The 23,480-nt window shown below is 44.2% G+C and overlaps 1 protein-coding gene across 1 annotated transcript in view; it reads left to right on the forward strand.

Moving 5' to 3' along the window:
• The window catches only part of lmbrd1 (LMBR1 domain containing 1), a 73,063-nt gene extending 50,026 nt beyond the window's left edge, over positions 1–23,037 (forward strand). Inside the window, exons 14-16 of the mRNA XM_084458535.1 lie at positions 775–853; positions 19,808–19,899; positions 21,971–23,037. Of these exons, the coding sequence (XP_084314661.1) occupies positions 775–853; positions 19,808–19,899; positions 21,971–22,081 (282 nt within the window). The 3' untranslated portion in view covers positions 22,082–23,037. The remainder of the gene's footprint in view (positions 1–774; positions 854–19,807; positions 19,900–21,970) is intronic.
• The last annotated feature ends 443 nt before the right edge of the window (positions 23,038–23,480 follow it).

Genomic DNA, 23,480 nt, shown 5'->3' on the forward strand with positions numbered 1-23,480 from the left:
CCGAATTCAACTCCGTTTTGGCTTCTCGTTGGATTAATGGTGCGTTCATTTATAACTGGGAGGTGGCAAATTGCGACTTGCTACTAGGAATGATTAAATAAAACACCGCATGAACTCACACTTCCTCGTCGCAAATTCGGATATGTTTCTCAGCCCCCAGTTGCTCGAATGCACTAGATATAACTAGATAACTGTGATATAATGGTATATAGATATAACTAGGTAACTGTGATATAATGGTATATAGATATAACTAGGTAACTGTGATATAATGGTATATAGATATAACTAGGTAACTGTGATATAATGGTATATAGATATAACTAGGTAACTGTGATATAATGGTATATAGATATAACTAGGTAACTGTGATATAATGGTATATAGATATAACTAGGTAACTGTGATATAATGGTATATAGATATAACTAGGTAACTGTGATATAATGGTATATAGCTCGAATGCACACAGGTCGGAGGTAGGTATTTTGCCACTTGCGACTTGCCACCTCCGACCACAAACGAACGCACCATAACATATGGATTTATCTGTAACAGTTCTGTCTACCAGCGAACAGAGCCTGGAGCAACGCTGTAGCTCAGTACTGTAAATGTTTATTCACACAGATCGAGTTGAAGTTCAGAAATTGTATTTCCAGTGTGTGTTTGGCCTCATCCTTTTCCTATTCAAATACATTCTTCGGAGAATCTGTCTCTCATGTCTGTGTGTGTGTGTGTGTGTGTGTGTGTGTGTGTGTGTGTGATCCGAGCCAGATGCCCTCCGAAGGTCCGACCCCCGGGAATAGCACTTCTGGGACCACCACCCGTATCTGTGATGCCAATGCACCCCAAGGTAAGACTACAGACATGCATGCATACACACACTGCCTGCACACACACACACACACACACACACACTGCCTGCATACACACACTGCCTGCCTACACACACACACACACTGGCTGCATACACACTGCCATCTCCTGCAGCACAGAGACAAAACACTAAATACAGCGGCTCACCACCGGCTCACCAGACCATTGCAGAAAATATCCCACAACTTGTGATCAAAGCTACATTCCCCACAACAAGAGAGTGAAAAGAGGGAGGGGTTGTAATGACATGCTCATGTGCTGTAGCTACAACAGTAGCGTACAAGACCTCTTCAACGATCTATATCGTCATTCATTATTCACACAGTGAATTAATATCAGGGACAAGCATTTATTTATGCATTAGTTGCCCCCCCACGTTCTCAGTGTCGCCACTTTAGCCCGTATTTTTATTAGAGTGAGGCATCTGAGCAGCTACACACATCTTGCCCTTTCCACAGAGACGAATCAACATCTTTCTTATTCATGGGCTCTAATGCTCCACACCGGCCTCTTTGTGTTAGGGGAGAGAGAGGGCAGAAGCTATTAAAATATACATAGCTGTTAAGTAGGGGTGTCACGATTCTCAAATCCATTTAAAAAAACAAACAAACAAACACAACAGTGTTGACCTTTATGCCATTGTTAGGCTGAATCACAATTCACCCCTTGGCCGTACCCCGTAGGTCGAAAGAAACATTAGTTTTCACTTCAGCTTTACATGCCATCTCTAACTGTAGCCAACTCTTAACATTGGCTAGGCTATCTAATGTTTAGCTAGTACATAACATTTTGAATCATACCATTAGATTATCATGCAGCTACGAAATAATCTAAAACACAGCTAACATTAGTAGTATATACTCTAGCCTGGTTGCTAGGACTGACATTGGTAATGAAGCAAAACAGCTAGCTAACATTAGCTACAAAGGATCTAGTTAGATATAGCTAGCATAGTCTAGAGCCAAACGGCTGGGTAGCTAGCTTCTTAACTTGTTAAGGCCCAAAGCCCAAAGCTCTGGAACAGCCTCCCTCCACACATTAGACACGCACAGAACCTAGGGCTCTTTAAGTCTCAGCTTAAAACGCACTTGTTTTCACTGGCTTTTGAGGCCTGATAGCCTACATCCCCTGTCCTGTTTTGTGTCCTGTCCTTTTATTGTTCTGTGATTATGTGCACTTTATTCTGTTTTTTGTTTTAGTTTATTTTATATATTGTACAGCACTTTGGTGCAACTTCGGTTGATTTTAAACGTGCTTTATAAATAAAGTTGACCTTGACCTTGACCTTAACTTAAGATAGCCAGCTATTCTAGCTATTCTATGAATGTCCGTTTGGCTGGAGACATATAACTACAGTAGCTACTAGCACTAGCAAACGTTAGCTGGCTGTGTTTTGCTTTGTTTTCGATTTCAGTCTCAGCAACCAGGCTACTTGTACACAAAACCTTAGGATAACATCCCATCTGAGGTGAACTCTCCCTCCAGCAGCATTTCCTCCACGCAGGCACCAGTACTTTCCAGAACCATCCACTGTTTCCAATGTATAAGCGCCTTGTATCTACTAGCTTGTGAAGAGCTCAGAAGTGAGGTCTTGCCAGGACCTCACAGACCCATTGCTCTGGAGCTTTTGAGACCCAACTTCCTGGACTATTTTAACAAATGCTCCTTGTTCTTTTCGCTGCCTGCTTTATATCTGTACACCCTTTCAATTCAGGGTTCCTTTGTTTGCTCCTTCAGTGCCATATGCATGTTGTTGGTTGAAGGGTAGTAGCAACTTGTTTCAGGCATAATCAACCCCCAACCTTTGTAGTATAATACCATACTGAATTCAGCAGCTTAGCCTGATGAATGAATACAGAGAATTTGACTTAAAGGCTTGGAATGCTAAGCTATCAACTAAAAGATGAAGGCAAAGAGCCTAAAAAGGGTTAATTTGTAGCTAATTGCTAGCTACAAAGTTAATTATGGCCCTATAATTGATGTTAATTAGTGGAATGCTTTATGTCTGTGTCTCCGTGGCTAATGTGTGATGTGATGTGTAAAGCAGACACTCGTAGCCAGGCCCTGGATTGTGGCGTATGTTAGGTGTAGTCTGTCTAGATAATCACCTCGACCCTACTGCATTACTACCAATCTCTCAATATAGAATCCATCTGCCAATCTTCCACCAGGCTCGGGGTGTATACTTACTGTCTTGGGGTCTCTGATTAATTTCCCGCTCGATAGGGCAGAATTTTCAGATAGATTTTCACTCTAAAACCTCATCAAATATGTAGAGCTTTATTTTACGGCCCGTTAATTACGCAATCAATACTAGACAACAAGGTTGTCCATTGCAGCATTGTGTGTATGAAGAGTTATGGGTTGATGTGTGTTTCTGTGGGGACTCTAACCTATCGGGACACATTATCATTTTAAGATGTTTGAGGTGATATTATATTTTAATGTTGTCCACAGAACCAGAACACTAGTGTTGGCTTCCAGACTCAGTCTTGTTAGGTAATTATCTGTCTGTGTCTGAGAACGCTGGCCCTGCCTTGGGCTCCTGTCTCTCACAATAGAGGAGAGAATCTGCTGCACAGAAGTTTCTCGGCAGGTAACCAGAAAATCAATCCCTCTCCAGTTGACTCACAGTTTAAACCGACACCATTTTTAGCCTGGCGCTTGCCAGGTGTCCCAGCCTGCCAATCTGTTGATGCGAGCCTGGCCTTTTCCCATCTGCGGTCACCGCTCTCACCCTCTGCCAAGCACACCCACCACCTGTATGGCATAAAGCTACAGTACACAGCGGCGCAATGCGCTATTAGCAGAGTGCCGGCTGGCGCTTCTGATCTGGGGCCTCATTTATAAAGCTTGCGTACGCACAAAAAAAGGCGTACGCCACTCCTGAGCAAACTTCGGGATTTATAAAAAATAAACTTGACGGGAGAATGGCGGAGAATGTGCTCATCTCCAAGCACACTCGGACCCAAGCACACTCGGACCCATGCACACTCGGACCCATGCACACTCTGACCCATGCACACTCTGACCCAAGCACACTCTGACCCATGCACACTCTGACCCATGCACACTCGGACCCATGCACACTCGGACCCATGCACACTCTGACCCAAGCACACTCGGACCCATGCACACTCTGTAACACTAACCGAATCGATATTGAATCGAATCGAATCGCGATAATCGATTCTGAACCTTGTGAATCGGAATCGAATCGATTCTTGAAATTCGACTCGATACCCAGCCCTAGTCATTTGTCTCCTCTGCCAAATGCCCAGCCTCGACTCACTGCAGCACAGCAGCTATGATCTTTCTATTAGCACCTCCTCCAAAAACATGATTGAATCCTTTCACGCTATGCATTCTGTATTCTTTCAATAAGCATTTGATGCACTGTACGTTCTTCTTAAGATCTAGTAAGCATTCCCTTGTCATTGTCCTGCAAAGCACAGCTTTTGTAGATCTAGATGCCACAGATGACCTCTTCATGCCAACATCATTTCCTGGAATAATAGAAGTGATGAATTATGTGATAGTTATTAGATTGTGGGAGGGCTTTTGAACCAAGGGGGGGAAAAAAAGTAAAAATCCCTCTGACAATGACAATAAAGTAAGATGGATTTTAAAACGGTTGGGGTGACATGGCAGGATATTGGGATGCGAGATGCAGGCTAGTGATATAACTATTTTTTATCACCAGCATTTTTTCATTGTTAAATTGACCTTGCATTACTATAGTTTAATACACATTTGAAGAGCTGACTTTGTGCTTTACATATCACATCACGCATTAGCCTGGGAGACAGACATTAAACATTTCACTAATTAACATCAGTAATTAACAGCAGTAATTAACTTTGTTGTTAGCAATTAGCCCTTTTTAGTAGGGGTGGGAATCACAGGGTAACTCACAATACGATAACCTTTCAATATGATGCCCCCAATATAGATGGTATCACGATACAGCGATTCTGCGATAATCATGCATTATAAGACAATTCATCAACAAAACATCACAATATCAGTGTTAACTGAAGAAAAAGTACCACTGTATAGGCAAAAAACAGGAATTGTTTTTTCTTTATTCACTGCAGCATTGTTGTCGCTGGTTGTGAGGAACAATAAAACAAACAATACATATTCCAATATAAAATAAAGAACCAAAAAGCCGAACTGCCCAGAAAGCAGAGGTTAAATGTTTAAAGGAAGGACTATAGATACAACTGTAGATACAAAGTTTATTTTATTTTATCGATATTTCGCGACATGTATCGTTTATTGTATCGCAGGAGGCCATGATATGATAATTGCCGTATCGATATTTTATCCCGCCCTACTTCAGGCTCTTGCCCTCACCTTTTAACATTCTAATCACTATCTTAGCATTCCAAGCCTTTAAGTCACTCTGTTTCTCAATTTGAGCCCTTTTATTTGAAAGACTGTCACATGCTCTCCAAATTGAGGTTTATTTGCTACCATAATCTCATCAATGATGTATTACATCACAGTTCTAACTCTTTCATATCCACTAAACATCCGTGCTGTAGCCTACATTCCTTCTATTCTACCTTCTATAAGAACTTAGTCAAGCTATTCATTGCATCTCAGTGAATCTTTGAAGGACGAAAAATGTCCACATGCTTGCAGGGAGCAGAAACACAGCAGAAGAAACAGATCTTAACCAGGCCAGGAGAGAAACAGATCTTAACCAGGCCAGGAGAGAAACAGATCTTAACCAGGCCAGGAGAGAAATCAGATCTTAACCAGGCCAGGAGAGAAACAGATCTTAACCAGGCCAGGAGAGAAACAGATCTTAACCAGGCCAGGAGAGAAATCAGATCTTAACCAGGCCAGGAGAGAAATCAGATCTTAACCAGGCCAGGAGAGAAATCTCACAGCAGAAGAATCAGATCTTAACCAGGCCAGGAGAGAAATCTCACAGCAGAAGAATCAGATCTTAACCAGGCCAGGAGAGAAATCAGATCTTAACCAGGCCAGGAGAGAAGCAGATCTTAACCAGGCCAGGAGGGAAATCAGATCTTAACCAGGCCAGGAGAGAAACAGATCTTAACCAGGCCAGGAGAGAAATGTCACAGCAGAAGAATCAGATCTTAACCAGGCCAGGAGAGACATCTCACAGCAGATGGATGTCTGCTAGAGGTCAGCCCCTTCGCAATGCCAAAGCACTTAGTTAAGGCTTTATTCCCCCATAAGTGAATTCCGACAGAAATATCCACGCGGCTTATGCAACTTTGAGCCGGCCAAGGCTCCGCGGATCACCAGCGATGTAGATCACGAAGCCTTCCTGAAATACACCTGCAGGTGCCGGCTGGGAAGCGGGCGGAGCAGGGCAGCCCAGAGGGGCGCGATGCGAGAGAGCCTCTACATAAGAAGACTCTCTGGTAGCAGGGGACACGGTGAGGTGTGGATTGAAGCTGAACCTCCTGTACTACTGCTGGGGGGCTGGCACGTTTATGAACATCTAAACCACGCGTTTAGAGAAGAGAGTGCTTCTCTCTTTCTCCCTTTTTATCTCCCCTTCTCTCTCTCCCCTTCTCTCTCTCTCTCTCTCGCTCTATCTCTCTCCCCTTCTCTCTCTCTCTCTCTCTCTCTGTCTCTCTCTCTGTCTCTCCCCTTCTCTCTCTCCCCTTCTCTCTCTTTCTCTCTCTCTCTCCCCTTCTCTCTCTCTCTCCCCTTCTCTCTCTTTCTCTCTCTCTCTCTCTCACCTTCTCTCTCTCCCCTTCTCTCTCTCTCTCTCTCTCTCTCTCTCTCTCTCTCCCCTTCTCTCTCTCCCCTTCTCTCTCTCTCTCTCTCTCTCTCTCCCCTTCTCTCTCTCCCCTTCTCTCTCTCTCTCTCCCCTTCTCTCTCTCTCTCTCTCTCTCTCTCTCTCCCCTTCTCTCTCTCCCCTTCTCTCTCTCTCTCTCCCCTTCTCTTTCTCTCTCTCTCTCTCTCCCCTTCTCTCTCTCTCTCTCCCCCCCCCCTTCTCTCTCTCTCTCTCTCTCTCTCTCTCTCTCTCTCTCTCTCTCCCCTTCTCTCTCTCTCCCCTTCTCTCTCTCTCTCTCCCCTTCTCTCCCCTTCTCTCTCTCTCTCTCCGTTTCTTGCTGAGTAATGGTGCAGGTTGCTGGCAGCTCATTGAGATGCAGCACAGGGCAGAGCTAGGACAGCGGTGCAGTTAGGACGGCTTTGTTATCCACATGCCGTCACCACTGCGGACGTCGTTCACAGGTAGAGGGCAGACGTGCTCTCTGGCTAATGTGGAGCCTCATTGTGGGGCTGGTTATAGAATAGACACATGATAACCTAGCCCTTCTCAGTCCTGTTGTCGCATTATGCTCGCTCATGCCGGACAACACTCCATTCACTTCGCCGTCAAAATTAATAGGTGTCGGCCTATTTAGGAGAGGCGCTCATATTTACAAGTGTCAGATAAACTGATGAAACTTCACTTACCTAAGAAAAAGGGTCTATTTAAACAAATGCTGGGTTTTGAAGCCTCGGCGCTACCATTAAATAACTTATTTAGACGCGTTCTGTCCGAGTGAAATTATTTTTCCGAGGTAGTCTTCTTCTGTGGTGGTGGCGGTGCTTTGAAGCTTCAAAGCTGGAAAGGACTGTTGTCTGGCATGAGCGAGCGTAATAACAGGACTGAGAAGGACTAATGATAACCGTACCTTCTTAGCATGATAGCCAACCTGTCTGGAGTTGAACTTGATACATTTTATGCGAATTAAGTTATATCGAATTAAAAATGCCTTATGGAAACAGTAAAATTCGATTAAAAATCATGAAAATCGACAAAAAGTTTGTACTGTCGATCTCATCGGATTTTCTCTTGTTCGATAAAAGTCTTTTGTGATAAATGCTTTATCCGATTTAAAGCTCTAGATGGAAACGCACGTTCACCGGCTTTATTCGCATTCATATTTTTAGCGATCCTCACACAATTCAATTGACAAGTGGATGGAAACATGGCTAATGTGGAAAGAGAGAGGAGTGGAGACCAGGTGTCCAGGCTCCTCCCAGCAGCTTAGTATCCTGGGCCGTGGTTGGCTGGCTTGATTGCATAACAGCTGTTCCACACGCAGACATGAGCAGGAGGAGGAAGTGTCCAGCAGAGACAACACATGGACTGGGAGGGTCTGGGTGCTGAAACCTCTACCTCTCCAACAACATGGTGTTGAGTCTGAGCTGGACACGTTCTTGCTCAAACCTCTTCCACCTTCCAACGGCAGAGTGAGGCTAACATCATGGACTGAAGATGGTGTTCATCAGGCTACAGTGTAGTGTAACCACAGTTAGAAAACCAATGTTAAAGGCTTACACAGTGAAACAGATCAATCCTGGTCTTTATTTCAACCTTGCTTTACAAAAGTAATATTTTTTTGGGGCGGGGCATTAAGTGGTAACAACTGTCTGTTGTTGTTTTTTTTGCCTGGCGAGGGCATGACAGTCAGTCCACTGCTGTACTGTATCTGAGCTGTAGTGACTCAGATGAGTCTCCATCAAACTAGGATAGAGAGAGATGAGTCTCTATTAGGCTCAGATAGAGAGAGATGAGTCTCCATCAGACTCAGATAGAGAGATGAGTCTCCATTAGACTCAGATAGAGAGATGAGTCTCCATTAGACTCAGATAGAGAGAGATGAGTCTCCATTAGGCTCAGATAGAGAGATGAGTCTCCATTAGACTCAGATAGAGAGAGATGAGTCTCCATTAGACTCAGATAGAGAGAGATGAGTCTCCATTAGGCTCAGATAGAGAGATGAGTCTCCATTAGACTCAGATAGAGAGATGAGTCTCCATTAGACTCAGATAGAGAGAGATGAGTCTCCATTAGACTCAGATAGAGAGAGATGAGTCTCCATCAGACTCAGATAGAGAGAGATGAGTCTCCATTAGACTCAGATAGAGAGAGATGAGTCTCCATCAGACTCAGATAGAGAGATGAGTCTCCATCAGACTCAGATAGAGAGATGAGTCTCCATTAGACTCAGATAGAGAGATGAGTCTCCTTTAGACTCAGATAGAGAGAGAGAGAGATGAGTCTCCATTAGGCTCAGATAGAGAGAGATGAGTCTCCATCAGACTCAGATAGAGAGATGAGTCTCCATTAGACTCTGATAGAGATAGATGAGTCTCCATTAGACTCAGATAGAGAGAGATGAGTCTCCATTAGACTCAGATAGAGAGAGATGAGTCTCCATCAGACTCAGATAGAGAGAGATGAGTCTCCATCAGACTCAGATAGAGAGGGATGAGTCTCCATTAGACTCAGAGAGATGAGTCTCCATTAGACTCAGATAGAGAGAGATGAGTCTCCATTAGACTCAGATAGAGAGAGATGAGTCTCCATTAGGCTCAGATAGAGAGATGAGTCTCCATTAGACTCAGATAGAGAGATGAGTCTCCATTAGACTCAGATAGAGAGAGATGAGTCTCCATTAGACTCAGATAGAGAGAGATGAGTCTCCATCAGACTCAGATAGAGAGAGATGAGTCTCCATTAGACTCAGATAGAGAGAGATGAGTCTCCATCAGACTCAGATAGAGAGATGAGTCTCCATCAGACTCAGATAGAGAGATGAGTCTCCATTAGACTCAGATAGAGAGATGAGTCTCCTTTAGACTCAGATAGAGAGAGAGAGAGATGAGTCTCCATTAGGCTCAGATAGAGAGAGATGAGTCTCCATCAGACTCAGATAGAGAGATGAGTCTCCATTAGACTCTGATAGAGATAGATGAGTCTCCATTAGACTCAGATAGAGAGAGATGAGTCTCCATTAGACTCAGATAGAGAGAGATGAGTCTCCATCAGACTCAGATAGAGAGAGATGAGTCTCCATCAGACTCAGATAGAGAGGGATGAGTCTCCATTAGACTCAGAGAGATGAGTCTCCATTAGGCTCAGATAGAGAGAGATGAGTCTCCATCAGACTCAGATAGAGAGATGAGTCTCCATTAGACTCTGATAGAGATAGATGAGTCTCCATTAGACTCAGATAGAGAGAGATGAGTCTCCATTAGACTCAGATAGAGAGAGATGAGTCTCCATCAGACTCAGATAGAGAGAGATGAGTCTCCATCAGACTCAGATAGAGAGGGATGAGTCTCCATTAGACTCAGAGAGATGAGTCTCCTTTAGACTCAGATAGAGAGATGAGTCTCCTTTAGACTCAGATAGAGAGATGAGTCTCCATTAGAGTCGGGTAGAGATGAGTCTCCATCAGACTCTGGTAGAGAGAGAGAGAGATAAAGAGAGAGATGAGTCTCCATCAGACTCTGGTAGAGAGAGAGAGAGAGAGAGAGAGAGAGAAAGAGAGATGAGTCTCCATTAGGCTCAGATAGAGAGAATATAGACTCAGACAGCCCTTGTAAGGTCTCTTGCGTCTAGATGGAAGATCAGCTAAGAGGAGTCAGGTAAAAGATTATTACCTAACAGGCATGTGGAACCTATTTGTCTGCCCTGTACCTCATTCTGATGAAGATCATAATGATCGAAATGTTAATTTAATAAACTATTGAGAAGTCAATTTTCTGTGCTTTCTATTTGCTCTATAGTAAATGCAGTGTGCGACTACTCTTTTTCTCATTACCTGTTTATTCCATCATGGTTTCCATGGCAATTCTCTTCTTTTTACTGTATAATGTGTACGATCCCTCCCACTCCACTTTTAACAGCAGTCTGCTCAGACAATGTTGAGTGTCTGGATGTGAATCACTCAACTACATTATATAATCAGAATCAGAATTAGTTTTATTACCATACAGTTTTTCAACGTACTAGGAATTTGCTTTTGGTCATCAATCAATCAATCAATCAATCAAAGCTTTATTTGTATAGCACATTTCATACCCAGAAGCAACACAATGCGCTTTACAGAGAACAAGGGAGGAGGGCATACGACCCACCCCTACATATTCCAGAGGGAAGCAAAAAAACAGTAATCACCCGGGGGCCAGATAAGTGAGCTGTAAAAATTCTTCCCTGACCCCTCTCAACAAGGCGATCGAGCAAGCTCCTGGAGTATGTTTGTCTACCGGCTAAGAACATTTATAAAGCAATAAATTACATTAAATTACATTTCAGAGTAAGAGAGGCTAAAAACATCATAGGAGAGACATGGCAAACACGCGCTCGTGAACTTTTGTTTTCAGTCATGCAGTCATGCAGGATTATAACCTGCTCTAACCACCTGCATGCTAACTACAGGCCGACTTCATGCAGAACATGTACATTTCCTAAACGCCGTCCGTCTCTCTCAGGAGATATGAGATCAGGAGATATCAGATCCGACGTGTCCTGGCTGCACTGCCGTGGTGATGTAAGGGCTGACAGACCGGGGCGGAGCAGAGGTCAAGCTGGTGGCTGATTGGCTGGCGGGCCTCAGTGGTGTAATGGCTCTAGGGCAATGGCTCGGCAAGCAGGTGCTGAGCGCCCCGGCGGCTCGGTGAGCTGAGGACGTTCAGAGCATCACTCATTCACTCAGCAGAGCCCGGAGGAGGAGAGGAGTGGGGGGAGAAGGAGGAGTGGAGTTGAAGAGGAGGGAGGAGAGGAGTGGGGGGGAGAAGGAGGAGTGGAGATGAAGAGGAGGGGAGGCGGGAGGAGAGGAGGTGAAGAGGAACAGAGGGACACAGATATTAAGAACCTACCGTTGGCTAACGGGACCAACTCTTCCTCCCCCTCATTCGCTGCCATTTTCACTTCACTTTAGACACGTTTGTTTTGACATCGTGGGAACTTTTTTGACAGCGCGGGAAATGAACGTTTCGTGCATGAACACGATTCGCTGCATAATTCTTGATAAATATTATTTATTAATATTACAATATTCAAACTCTCAAATTTCGGTTCGAACTTCTTTAAAAAAAAAAAAAAAAAGATATTCAATTTTTTTCCCGAACTTCCAATGTGTTTTGCCAGCCCTAGTGCATACTCCTGTTCTTGTTTAATTGTTGGTATTGAGTCTATTTCTGCAATAACTTCAAACTCATTGCTTCAGGAAATGCCAGTAGCCTGTATTCCACATCCCCCAGGGCTGCGCCCCCACTGGGGGACAGAACACTCGTTAGGACCGGGCCAATTAGCAGTCCCTAATTGGCCCGGCTATAATATCAGTTACAATATACATAATATGCAGTATATTGATGTGGATGGAAGAAGTCTAGACTGTATCCCAAAAGGTTTTTTCTTTTTTTGGGAGAAATTGGGGCTTCCAGGCTACTTCTCTCAGCCCAGGAAGCTGTTTTGATGATTCTCCTCTCTCCTTTCTCCTCTGGTTCTAATCTGCGCTTAGAATCAGATGAGCTGTTATTGGGTGCTGAGTTATCTGCTCCTGCTGGCTGAGATGAAAGACCCCAGGCTGTGGCCTGGCATGGAGAGGAGAGACGGGCAGGTGGACCGGTATTAGATTTTGTGTGTGTGTGTGTGTGTGTGTGTGTGTGTGTGTGTGTGTGTGTGTGTGTGTGTGTGTGTGTGTGTGTGTGTGTGTGTGTGTGTGTGTGTGTGTGTGTGTGTGCGTGCGTGCGTGTGCGCGCGGGTGTACAGTAGGTGTGCATGCATGACTGCCTCTGTGTGTATAGTGTGTATAGTGTGTGTGTGCGTGTGTGTGTGTGTGTGTGTGTGTCCTGTGTATAGAGGAGATTGTGGTCTACTGATAGGAAGCCATTACGGTCTGTGATTAATTATCTAATTAATCGCAATAAATCGCATGCACAGTTATCATTTCTTGCTGGTAAAAGCCCCCAAATGAAGATATTTTAATTAAAAGACGTTACATTATTGTGGCAACAAGTAAATCATTGAATAGACATTACACAAGCTGGCTATGTTGGAAGACAACATATTGTTTTGTCAAACATATTATTAAATTATTATTTGCAATATTTATGTGTAAGGCTATCAATCAGTCTGAGCAATATTATTCAGCTTGCACCAATACGTTCCTTCGTAGTCCGCAAGCTCAACAGCCATCAGCTGCAGTAGTCTGACATTGAAACCCCCCCTGGTCAGATCCTCCCCAGGACCCCTCTGCCTGGACCGTTAACCCCCTCCTGTGACTGGTCTCTTCTGATGGACCAGTCTCTCAAATCCCGCCCCCCTGCCCCTGGCCGATCCCCCACCCAATCCCCCTTGGCCATTGAGCACCTTGTCTAAACAATAGACAATAACGGACTATTCACTACTGTATACCTGCAACACTTGAACCAACACTCGAACGGTTGAACACTACGCACAACTGTATACTCCAACGTTATTTAATTACACTGCCTACAGTACATCGTCGACACGGACATAGTCATCCATGATCGGATGTGATAAGTAGATGATACTGATAGACTGATAGACGACAGATAGTATAGAAAATCGCCAGTTTGGGAACCTTTAAGAGTCTAGCTGAGTAGCTAGGACTGGAATGAGGCATTGATTAGCATGGATAAGATAATCTACAGACAAGTGATTACACGAATTCCAATGTGCCTGTACCTGTACTTGTTACACATGCCAAATACACGTTCTATTCTGTTCTAAGCTGGTCTTGATGGATTTACCTGGTGGGCCACCCTGACAGTCTATGGCCCTGTCTGTCAGTCTACCCACCTGTCTGTCAGTCTTCCCCCCTGTCTGTCAGTCTACCTCTGGTCAGTCTGCGGCTGGATGGTATACAATGACTTTGACTGTGTTAAATGTGTGACACAATGACCTCAATACAGAGTACTGTAGATGGCGATACCGTACCATACTGAATCCAGCAAGAACCAGCTACAAACCTTAGCTGGTCATTAGATGGATGGCAGAGAGAGAGAGGGAGAGTGTGAGAGAGACAGAGGGAGAGAGAGAGGGGGGGGGGAGAGAGAGAGGGTCAGTCTGTCTGGTTAGTCTCTCCCAGCCTGTCAGTCTAAGGTGGCGTAACCATAGGACCAGGGTAGGAATTTTGTCATTTTAGTGGCAAGGCCATTTGGCCTTCAGTGTCACTCAGTTTTTTAGGGTACAAAGGCCACATGCCAAGTCACAAAGGCCATTGAGTGAAATAAGAGGATTTGAAGCCTACAAATACATGACTTTAAAGCAGTAATTTAGTGATCCCTTTAACTGAAAAATAACTTATTTATATAGCACATTTCAGCCACAGGGCAATTCAAAGTGCTTTACATGAGACATTAAAAGCATTAAACAAAATGCAAGACATTATAGACATTTAAAACAAAAAGCAGGACAAATAGAATACAGGAATACAAGTTACAGTGCAGTTTACAGATAAGCATAACTCCTCTTAGAAAGCAGTGGAAAAAGAAAAGTCTTCAGGCTTGTTTTAAAAGAACCAAGAGTTGCAGCAGACCTGCAGTTTTCTGAAAGTTTGTTCCAGATATGTGGGGCATAGAAACTGAACGCTGCTTCTCCATGTTTTGTTTTAACTCTGGGGACAGAAAGCAGACCTGTGCCAGATGACCTGAGGGGTCTGGATGGTTCATAGCGTATGAGCAGATCAGAAATATATTTTGGCCCTAGACCATTCAGTGCTTTTGTGACCTTGTTTGCTTGCTTGCGCTCAACGAAGGTAGCGGAGGTACAGGAACCCGAGCCGTAACACTAAAGTTCCTGTAGCTGAGGTTTTATTAACAAACACACGGGTTGGAAGAGCATTCTGGACATCTGCAACTAACATTAGGATGATTCCTGTAACGTTAGCTGTTTTGCTGCTAATGCAAGTTTGAGTTTGCCTCTATTTATGCCCGAGAAACAGAAGTTGAACCAATGGCAGCAAAATAGCTAACATTACAGGAATCATCAGTGTAACTGCTTTAGCCACCAACAGCTGCCGTTAATGTTTTGGAAGCTGCAGCTAGTTGTGAGCTCATGAGCTAACTAGCTATCACAATTATTGTCCTAGATTAGCATTGGAAGCATTGGAACTGATGTGTCCAGGTGACAAGACCTTAATTTAGTTAAGATCTTAATTGAGTAGACGCTAGATTTCATGTAATTTCAGTGCACAGCTATTTCTGTGGCATGGCTAGCTCGTTCCGTCCTACTACCCAGTTCTGAAGAAAAACAAGCCGGCACCAGTCCATAAGCCAGGCTTGACCTGGTCTAGTTTTCAGAGTTCATTTTCGAAACCAAACACAAGCCACCAATCATGCTTTGTGCGCTGCTAATGAATACTGCGTGGGAATGTCGCCACAGACAACCAATTCCTAAAACTGGGCAATGTTGCAAATGGAACTGGTTTCATGAATGGGGGAATAGGCGGAATCATTAATATGTCACCTCAGTAGGCCATAGATAACGGCCAAACTGACATTAATGTATATTAAAAAGTTTGAGATTGCCACTTGAATGTACTTGTTCAAAGTAAGAATTATTAAAAACACCTTTAAAGTGCCCAGCAACTCTTTGAACTCGGTGTACTTGGTACTAAAAGAAAGTAGCGTTTGATTTCTTTTCTAGCGTCGGCTTCAGAAAGTAACTTTGAACAATTTTTTATATTCCTGGTCAGCCATCAGTGCTTGGCAGGATCTCTCAGGTCTCCAGGAGGATGGCAGATTCAGGCTGTTAAGATGAGTAGTGTCGGGTGTGGCCTATCTTTCTCAGGTCATTATGAGCAGCAGCGTCACCCTTGCTCTCGCACCCACATTCAATCGCAACTCCTATTACAGTTATGGTTCCTGGACATTACCATTTTGACTTTATGGCCACTTCTTCAGTTAACAGCTTCAACTAGCAACACCTTCCTTCACTCCCCGAGCTGTTAGAGCCTCTTGTTTCCCCCCCAAAAGGATTAAGTTTGCTTCAATAATCTTTAGTGATAAGAGTGAAACGATGGAGAGGGGATCTACAGTAGGTATGTAAGTTCATGGTTTCCCTCTTTTCTTCACTATCCATGCAGTACTAGGCAACACAGTATGACCTCTACAGGCATGTATGACCTATGACCTCTAAAAGCATCTATGACCTATATGGCCTATAGCAGCTTTAATGAATGTGTCCTTTCATGATACGTTTCTCCTGTGGGGTTCATGACTGATGAGTTAGCCTCTGTTCCTGTCACACGTGCTGCAGCGAAGTGTCCTTCAAATGTGTCATTTTTCTGGAGCCATAGAAGCAACTGAAGTGGTGGTGCTTGATGAAGCAGCATGTTGTCATATGCAGAGTCCTCTCCCTTCTCTCCTCCTCCTCCCATCCTACCTTCCTCTCCTGAACCGTTCTCCTCTCCTGTCCTCTCTTCTCCTCTCACCCCCTCCTCTACTTCCCTTCTCCCCTCTCCCCCATTCCGCCCTCTCCTTGTCCTTGTGTTTAAGGTTCATTTTGAGTCAACAGATAGGGTTCAGGGATTGGGTTACAAGTACGGTTAGGGTTATGGGTAGGGCTAGGGGTCAAAGGTTATGTTTAGGGTTTAGGGGTTTTACCCAGCTCTAGTAAATGAACTGAGGGGATGAGGGAGACTATACCTGGCCTGGAGGGCGGACGGGCAGCAGCCAGGGGGCACACCGAGGGGCAGCAGCGGTTTCAAGGTGAAGCGGGTCAGTTGTGTACTCGATAATTTGTTGAGGCAGACCACCGTAGAGAGCCATCTGTGGGGCCGGCTCAGCAGACGGGGAGGATGGTGAGCAGCTGGAGAGCTGCAGATGGCCAGGGTGGTGAAGGAGAGAGAGAGAGGGATGGAGGCGGAGGAGAGATAGTGGGTGATGGACAAGGAAGTAAGAAAGGGGGATGGAGGTGGGGGAGAGGAGAAAGGGGTTTGGAGTAAGGGAGAGAGATGGGTAAGAGAGAATGAGAGAGAGAGAGAGGGAGAGAGAGGGATGGTGGAGGAGTGTGTGCTCGCGTCTCTCCTCTCCCATTATGTTTCACTGCAGACTATCTTAATAGCCCAGACTGTTATTGTTCTTCATTCTCCAGACAGAAAGGCCCTACAATCAGCCTGCTTCTCTCCTCTCTCTCACCACCCCCCATCTCTCCCCCTCCCCTCTCGTTCTCTCTCTCACCACCCCCCATCTCTCCCCCCCCCCTCTCGTTCTCTCTCTCCCCCTCCCCCCCTCTCGTTCTCCCTCTCTCCTAGTCTCTTATCACTGGTCAGGTCCGAATAGAGCTGGTAACTCTTCTCTTCCTCTGCTGTTAGGGAGACAACAGCCCAGCACACGGCTTCGTTACTCCGTGTTCTGTCTCCGGCCTTACCCAAGATGCATCCTGCCCTCGTCAGCGGTCTTTCCACAAGACATCTAGAGCGGTTCATGAATGATGCAACAGAGCAAAGTGTTTCTCTCTGTTACACTTACTCTTTTGTTGTACATCGGTTAAAACTGTACACAATGATCTGTTTTATAGTATGCCTCACAGTGAGCTGTTTGTGTGCTAGACCTCTGGTAGGATATATGCTCATGTCAGCTCATCTCTGCCTGTTGCTGCATTTCTACAGCATGGAAAAGGCACACCAAGACAGGAGTCCACTTACTTTTTTCGCTTTCCATTGAGCAAAAGGCTTTAGCCACAAGTTTTCGTATCACCTCCTTCGAGGTTCCAAGCAAGCTGAGGCGATCCAAAAGTTGATGTGAAAACACTGCAGCCTACTGATTGGTCAGGCAAATGGCAAAGGAAACTCGGCTGTAGACGACTGTACTGAACTCAAACACATCGTTTCTTTGTAATTTATTATCACAATAAATCCTCAAATTGACTGCTATTCATGTTGGATGGTTTTCATATGCATTCTGCCCAGATCACTGTCCTATAGCCTGTGCTGGTTGAAAGACTGTGCTAACGCTACAGTGAAATAGAGAAATATAACGACTCCTTGCCATGTTATAACATCGCTGAACATGTCATTGTATACCAGTTTCTCACTGTTTCACTCTTTTAAGTATATGTTCAAATCAGAATCAGATTTATTGCCAGATAGGTTTTTACACATACTGTACTAGGAATTAGTTCTGGTCAGTTGGTGCATAACAGTAATGGGTAGGCAACAATAGACAGGATGCGCACAACCCTGTAATCGCATGTCCTTATATGGGACGATGATTTCAACTTGCGAAACCATGGGATTCATCATTATGACAAGGCAGGTGTGAACTCATCCAGCGGTTTACGAACACATCGTGAATCAGACGGGAGCTTTCTTTAGAAACGTTCTTAGAAAGAAATGTAAGAACAGATCATAGGAAGATATTGGTGAATAAAGCCCATTGTCTTTGGCAGGTTGAACTTTTTCAGCTGCCTCAGGAAGTGTGTAGATCCCCCGGGGTCTACCCACCCACACACACACACACACACACACACACACACACACCGATGTCAACGCTGTCTCTCGTAGCCATGCTGTCTTCCTCAGTTAGTCTGACAGGTTAGCCTGGGGGCTGGCGGCTCATTGATGGTGTTAACACACACTCAGCACACGTAGGCCTCTGGTGGGTCTGGGGTTGACTAATCACAGATAGACCACCATGGTAGCGCTGAGCTTGGGCTGTTGGACAGGTAGCATACAGTAGCATACAGTAGCGTACAGTAGCAGTTTGCTTTGACACACTTGATTGTACAGTATTTGTAGATTCCTCTATCGGAGAGAGAGAGAGAGAGAGAGAGAGAGAGAGGATTTGAATTCCTGAAACTGATGCTGGAGAAATGGAGAACGGGCTGAATCTCCCCTCCCTCCCCTTGATGCCCCCCATCTCTTACCTCCCCTCCCTCCCTCCCTCCCCGACCCCCACCCCATCTCCCCTCCCTCCCTCCCCCTGATGCCCCCCATCTCCCCTCCCCCCTCCCTCCCTCCCCCTAACACTCACCCCATCTCCCCTCCCTCCCCCGTTCTCCCCTCCCTCCCCTGTTCATACTGAGGTGTAGTCCTCATGATTAGGAAACAGCTACAGGGCTCACATGATTTGCATACCCCCCCCCCCCCCCCCCCCCCCCCCCCACACACACACACACACACACACACGCCCCTCTCTCTCTCTCTCTCTTCTGGGTTGGGTTCCATGATTACTCAGCTGATATTCCATTAACTGTTCCATTATCATGGTGATTCAGCCAGATGCTGCCGAGCTGTAATTAATGTAGGACTCTGTCTCCTGGGACTCTGACAACATGGATGTTACTGTGAGAGCCTGACTTGCTCGCAGAATAAGTATAAATAATTAACTCTTAACATGTTACAAGTTGGCTGTCTTGGTTTATCTGAAAATCTGTTATTCATATTAATCTCCTGAATTAGCCACAGGTTAACAACACACACTCGGGATGTACGGGCGGTATCTCATTTAGGCTACTGAAGACGCTTTAGGAATGAGATGTTACTGAAGACGCTTTAGGAATGAGACATAATGAGATATGAAGTATACAAACAAGCTTAAGTGCTGCCATTGAGATTGAGGCTATGCAAACAACGCCCACTCCCTTGAAATGTATATAACCACATGTGACCATGTATAGACTGTACTCACCTTCAGTTGATATCAGCAATGTGTATGAATGATATGCCTCCCAGACTCCCACTGACCCATGGAAGACAGAGGACCCTGAGGCTGTAGGACAACTGTAACATGAATACTGATGTCTTTCCTCTGTGTGTCTGTCTGTCTGTGCTCTGTGTGTGTCTGTGCTATGTGTGTGTCTGTGCTGTGTGTGTGTGTGTGTGTGTGTGTGTGTGTGTGTATGCGTGTCTGTCTGTCTGTCTGTGCTGTGTGTGTGTCTATCTGTCTGTCTGTGCTGTGTGTGTGTGTGTGTGTGTGTGTGTGTGTGTGTGTGTGTATGCGCGTCTGTCTGTCTGTGCTGTGTGTGTGTCTGTCTGTCTGTGCTGTGTGTGTGTGTGTGTGTGTGTGTGTGTATATGCGCGTCTGTCTGTGCTGTGTGTGTGTCTATCTGTGTGTCTGTGCTGTGTGTGTGTGTGTGTGTGTGTGTGTGTCTGTGTGTGTGTGTGTGTGTGTGTGTGTGTTCCAGACCAGTGCACGGTGACCAGGTCCTACCTTTTCCTCCACAAGTTCTGGTTCTTCAGCACCATCTACTACTTCGGTAACTGGGTCTTCATTGGGGTGAGTCAGATGTTTACGTGTTAATCTAAGATCCAGCACTCAATCATGAGCAGCAGGTCTCCGGAAAGTTTCAGCAATTAACTTCCTGGAAAGCCTTAGAAATCCTGCACCTGACCAACTATGTTGTTTGTGAAAGGTAAATGACGTCAGTTGTACTAGTGAGTCATACTAGAAAAATAATTGACTTTCTGTATTGAACGAGCAATTTCTCCGCTGCTGTCATTAGCCAGAAGGGGATTCAAAATTAAAGAGAGTTATTTGTGCAAATAGTAGCATTCTCTTCAACCAAAGAAAATCTTGGGCGACTGACGGGCATCATTTTTTCCCCGACCGATTGATTTGTCGATTTGGGTCTTCTTTTTTTTTTTTGCCCACAGGCCCTGCCTACATTTCCAAATTAGGTTGATTATTTTTTAATATTCATTAGTAACTAACTAGTAATTAATTATGACATAATTATTCTTAATGGTATTTTATTAGGATGTAATTAAGGTTGCGATCACACCAGAAAGTCCGAACCAAGGACCAGACCAAATGAGTGAGGTTGCAAAATTGTTGCAGTTTTTTTTGGTCAAACCAACACATGTAAACAAATGTCATGTGGTCGTACAGGTTGCATATCTATTGGCTAGAAAAAGTATGAGGGAAAATCTATCATTAACCGCATGTAATTAGAGCAATCACTGTTACAATGGAGCCGCAACAGCGCATTGCATTTTCCATACTGGCGCTACTTGTGATTATTTGGTGCTCTGGCCAAATAACAACGGTGACCCAATATGAGCATGACGGAATCTGGACGCGTGTAAACAATGAAGGCGCGCTGCTTCTTTCAATGCAAAGGAGTCGGAATGGGGTACAATGGATCTTTTAAGAATGTAGGTTAGTCATTTGATTAGATTGTTCTGCTTTTGCCTCTTTTTTAAACATCATTCCAGAGAAATGTGGCTGTTCTTTTAATCTTATCTGTAGAGTATTTAGAGGTCATTGGGCTGATTCACCCCACCTCTAGTGAGCAGGCTGGAGTCTCTGCTGATGTTCTTTCCTCACCTATTCACTTTCATTACTGTGGCCTCATTCATTCCCCAAAGGTTGGAGTCTCCCATTAAACAAGCACAGCATCCATATGTACTTTACAGCACAACAAAGCACAACACATAACAGAACACAGCACAATACAACACAGCTCAATGCAACACAATACAGCACAGCACAATGCAACCCAACACAGCACAAAGCAATGCAACATAACATACCCCCCACCCCCTCACCAAAAAGGAAACAATAATAATTAAAGAAATCCGCACAACGGATGTTTTTCCTACAAATGTGTCATCTTGCCTTGTCCAAATTCTACAGCTCCCCCCTGGCTGGTTCCAAGCCAGTCTGCTGAAATAGACAATGTAACATTTGGCTGAGGAACTAGATAAATCCGTGGCGACTGTTGAATTGAATATGTCAACAGTTGCATGTCTACTCTGTATGCTCATTATTTTGCTATTCCCTCTGGCTCGATTCCCTCTTCTGTCCCCCCCTCACGCACAAAGCTGAGTGACTAGCTGAAAAGTTTTGTTATTCCAGAAGCCCCTACACTGTTGAATTGCAAATAGGATGGGAGACAGTCAGTGATGATAACTAAAGAATGATTATTGTTTTGGTAAGCTTACAATTCATATCAGACACCATATGCAGTGGTGTAACTGCCACAAGCAAAACTTTAGATTGAAAATAAATAAAAGAAATTGCAGTGATGACAGCAGTGACCCCTGCGGTCGGCATCAAACGGCTGCGCTAATGCAGTTAGCGTCACAGAATGAACACAACAACAACAACATAACAACGCACAACTCATCACACAATGCAACACGATACACCACAGAATCAGCACAGCACAACAAACAGCACGACATATGGTGCAATACAGACATCAGATAAGAACAGGACATCATGTGACAACTTTTGTGCAGCAACTTGTCATTTGTAATACGGGCCATTGTTTAGTATTAATTTTGTCCATGCTTTGACCCCCTGCTGTAGAGCATGGTGCAGTAACGTTTCCAACCCCCTCCAGGTGTTCCTGATAGGCCTGGCCGTTTCCTGCTGCAAAGGGAAGAAGTCTGTGATCGAAGGGGAGGTGGAGGCCGACGACTCGGATATGAGCGATGACGAGTACATCCACTGACCGGCTTGAGACCTGGACACACCCTCTGACCACCCTGGGTCAAAATACTCTACTGTCTGGAATCGTTTCAATTATTTATCTGTGCTTGACTGTTCTTGCCTGGCAGCTCAAGCATTATGCTAAATATTTTGAAAGGATTCATAGTATTTAAACCTTCTTACTGACGGAGAGGGAGATCTTAAAACAGTGGTTTTTATGATGGTTTCTGACAACATTGGTATGCTTATATGAGAGAAGATTCTTTAGATATGATTTTGCAGCATAGCCATTTACACATTTCTTTGGTTTGGTGTTTGGGATCTGTCTGTATCCATTAGCGGTAGTTGATCCAGTGTATTTATAGTTTATCCTGCCGAGGGTAGATGGGTGTTATACTGAAGCTGCGGTCCACAGAATGACGTAGACCCTGTTTTGTACAATGTCTCCAAAAGGACCAAATTGACTTCTTTAGGTCTGTATGACCCATGATCGACAAACTATGGGTTTAAGCTTTATATTGTTGTGACAGTGGTTGGAGGTTTGCTATAATGATACAAGGATGTTGGATATGGAAAGCTTATATTTTTTTCTTATTTTATCTGATTGGTTGCTGCTAGCACATTAAGTAGCCTATTTTTCTTCTAAATCCTTGCAACCAGATACCATTAATTTATTTTTCATCTAATGATCTTAACGCACCTGTTCTGATACTGACGTTGATAGTGCATGCTGCACATTTGACATTTATAATCTGCCTCTTCTTGAAAATATGGCATCTCCCCAAAATACAAAACATATGGCTTACAGTTTGCGTTATGGTTTGCATCACTTTGAAATGATTGTGTTCCTGTAGTGGTCATGTTTTTCTGTAGTGGTCATGTTTTTCTGTAGTGGTCATGTTTTTTAAGTGGCTTTATCTTGTTGACTTGCTTCTGTTGTAATGTAACAAGAACTGAATATAATATCATTTGTCTACTGTACCACTGATGGTGTCAACTTATTTATATTCAATAAAATAACTAGTGTCTTGCTGAAAGCAAGAACCCATGTTGCATAGGTATAAGTGCATGCTGCTGCACGCTCGGTTGTGTGCCCCACCCCATGAAATCCATCCACAGAGTTCAGAGAGGTATTTAGCAGCTCTTTTGCTTGTTCTAAATGTTAGGATTCTTATAAGTTAGTATCAGGGTTAGGTTATTGTGGGTACAATTATCATACAATTATGGGTGGGTACAATTATGTTATTTGCGTTATATTAACAACATAGATCAGATGATTCTAATTTAGTTAGTCTGTTTATTTTATTTAAAAGAAGGGACAATGCACATTAATCAACATATCAGTTTCCACATCGGTGCAAATGTACCAGAGTTAGCTAGTACACCTAAGCTAAACAAATGAATAGATTAGTATATTTATT

The sequence above is a fragment of the Borostomias antarcticus genome (assembly GCF_949987555.1).
Source record: "Borostomias antarcticus genome assembly, chromosome: 25".
Taxonomy (NCBI): domain Eukaryota; kingdom Metazoa; phylum Chordata; class Actinopteri; order Stomiiformes; family Stomiidae; genus Borostomias; species Borostomias antarcticus.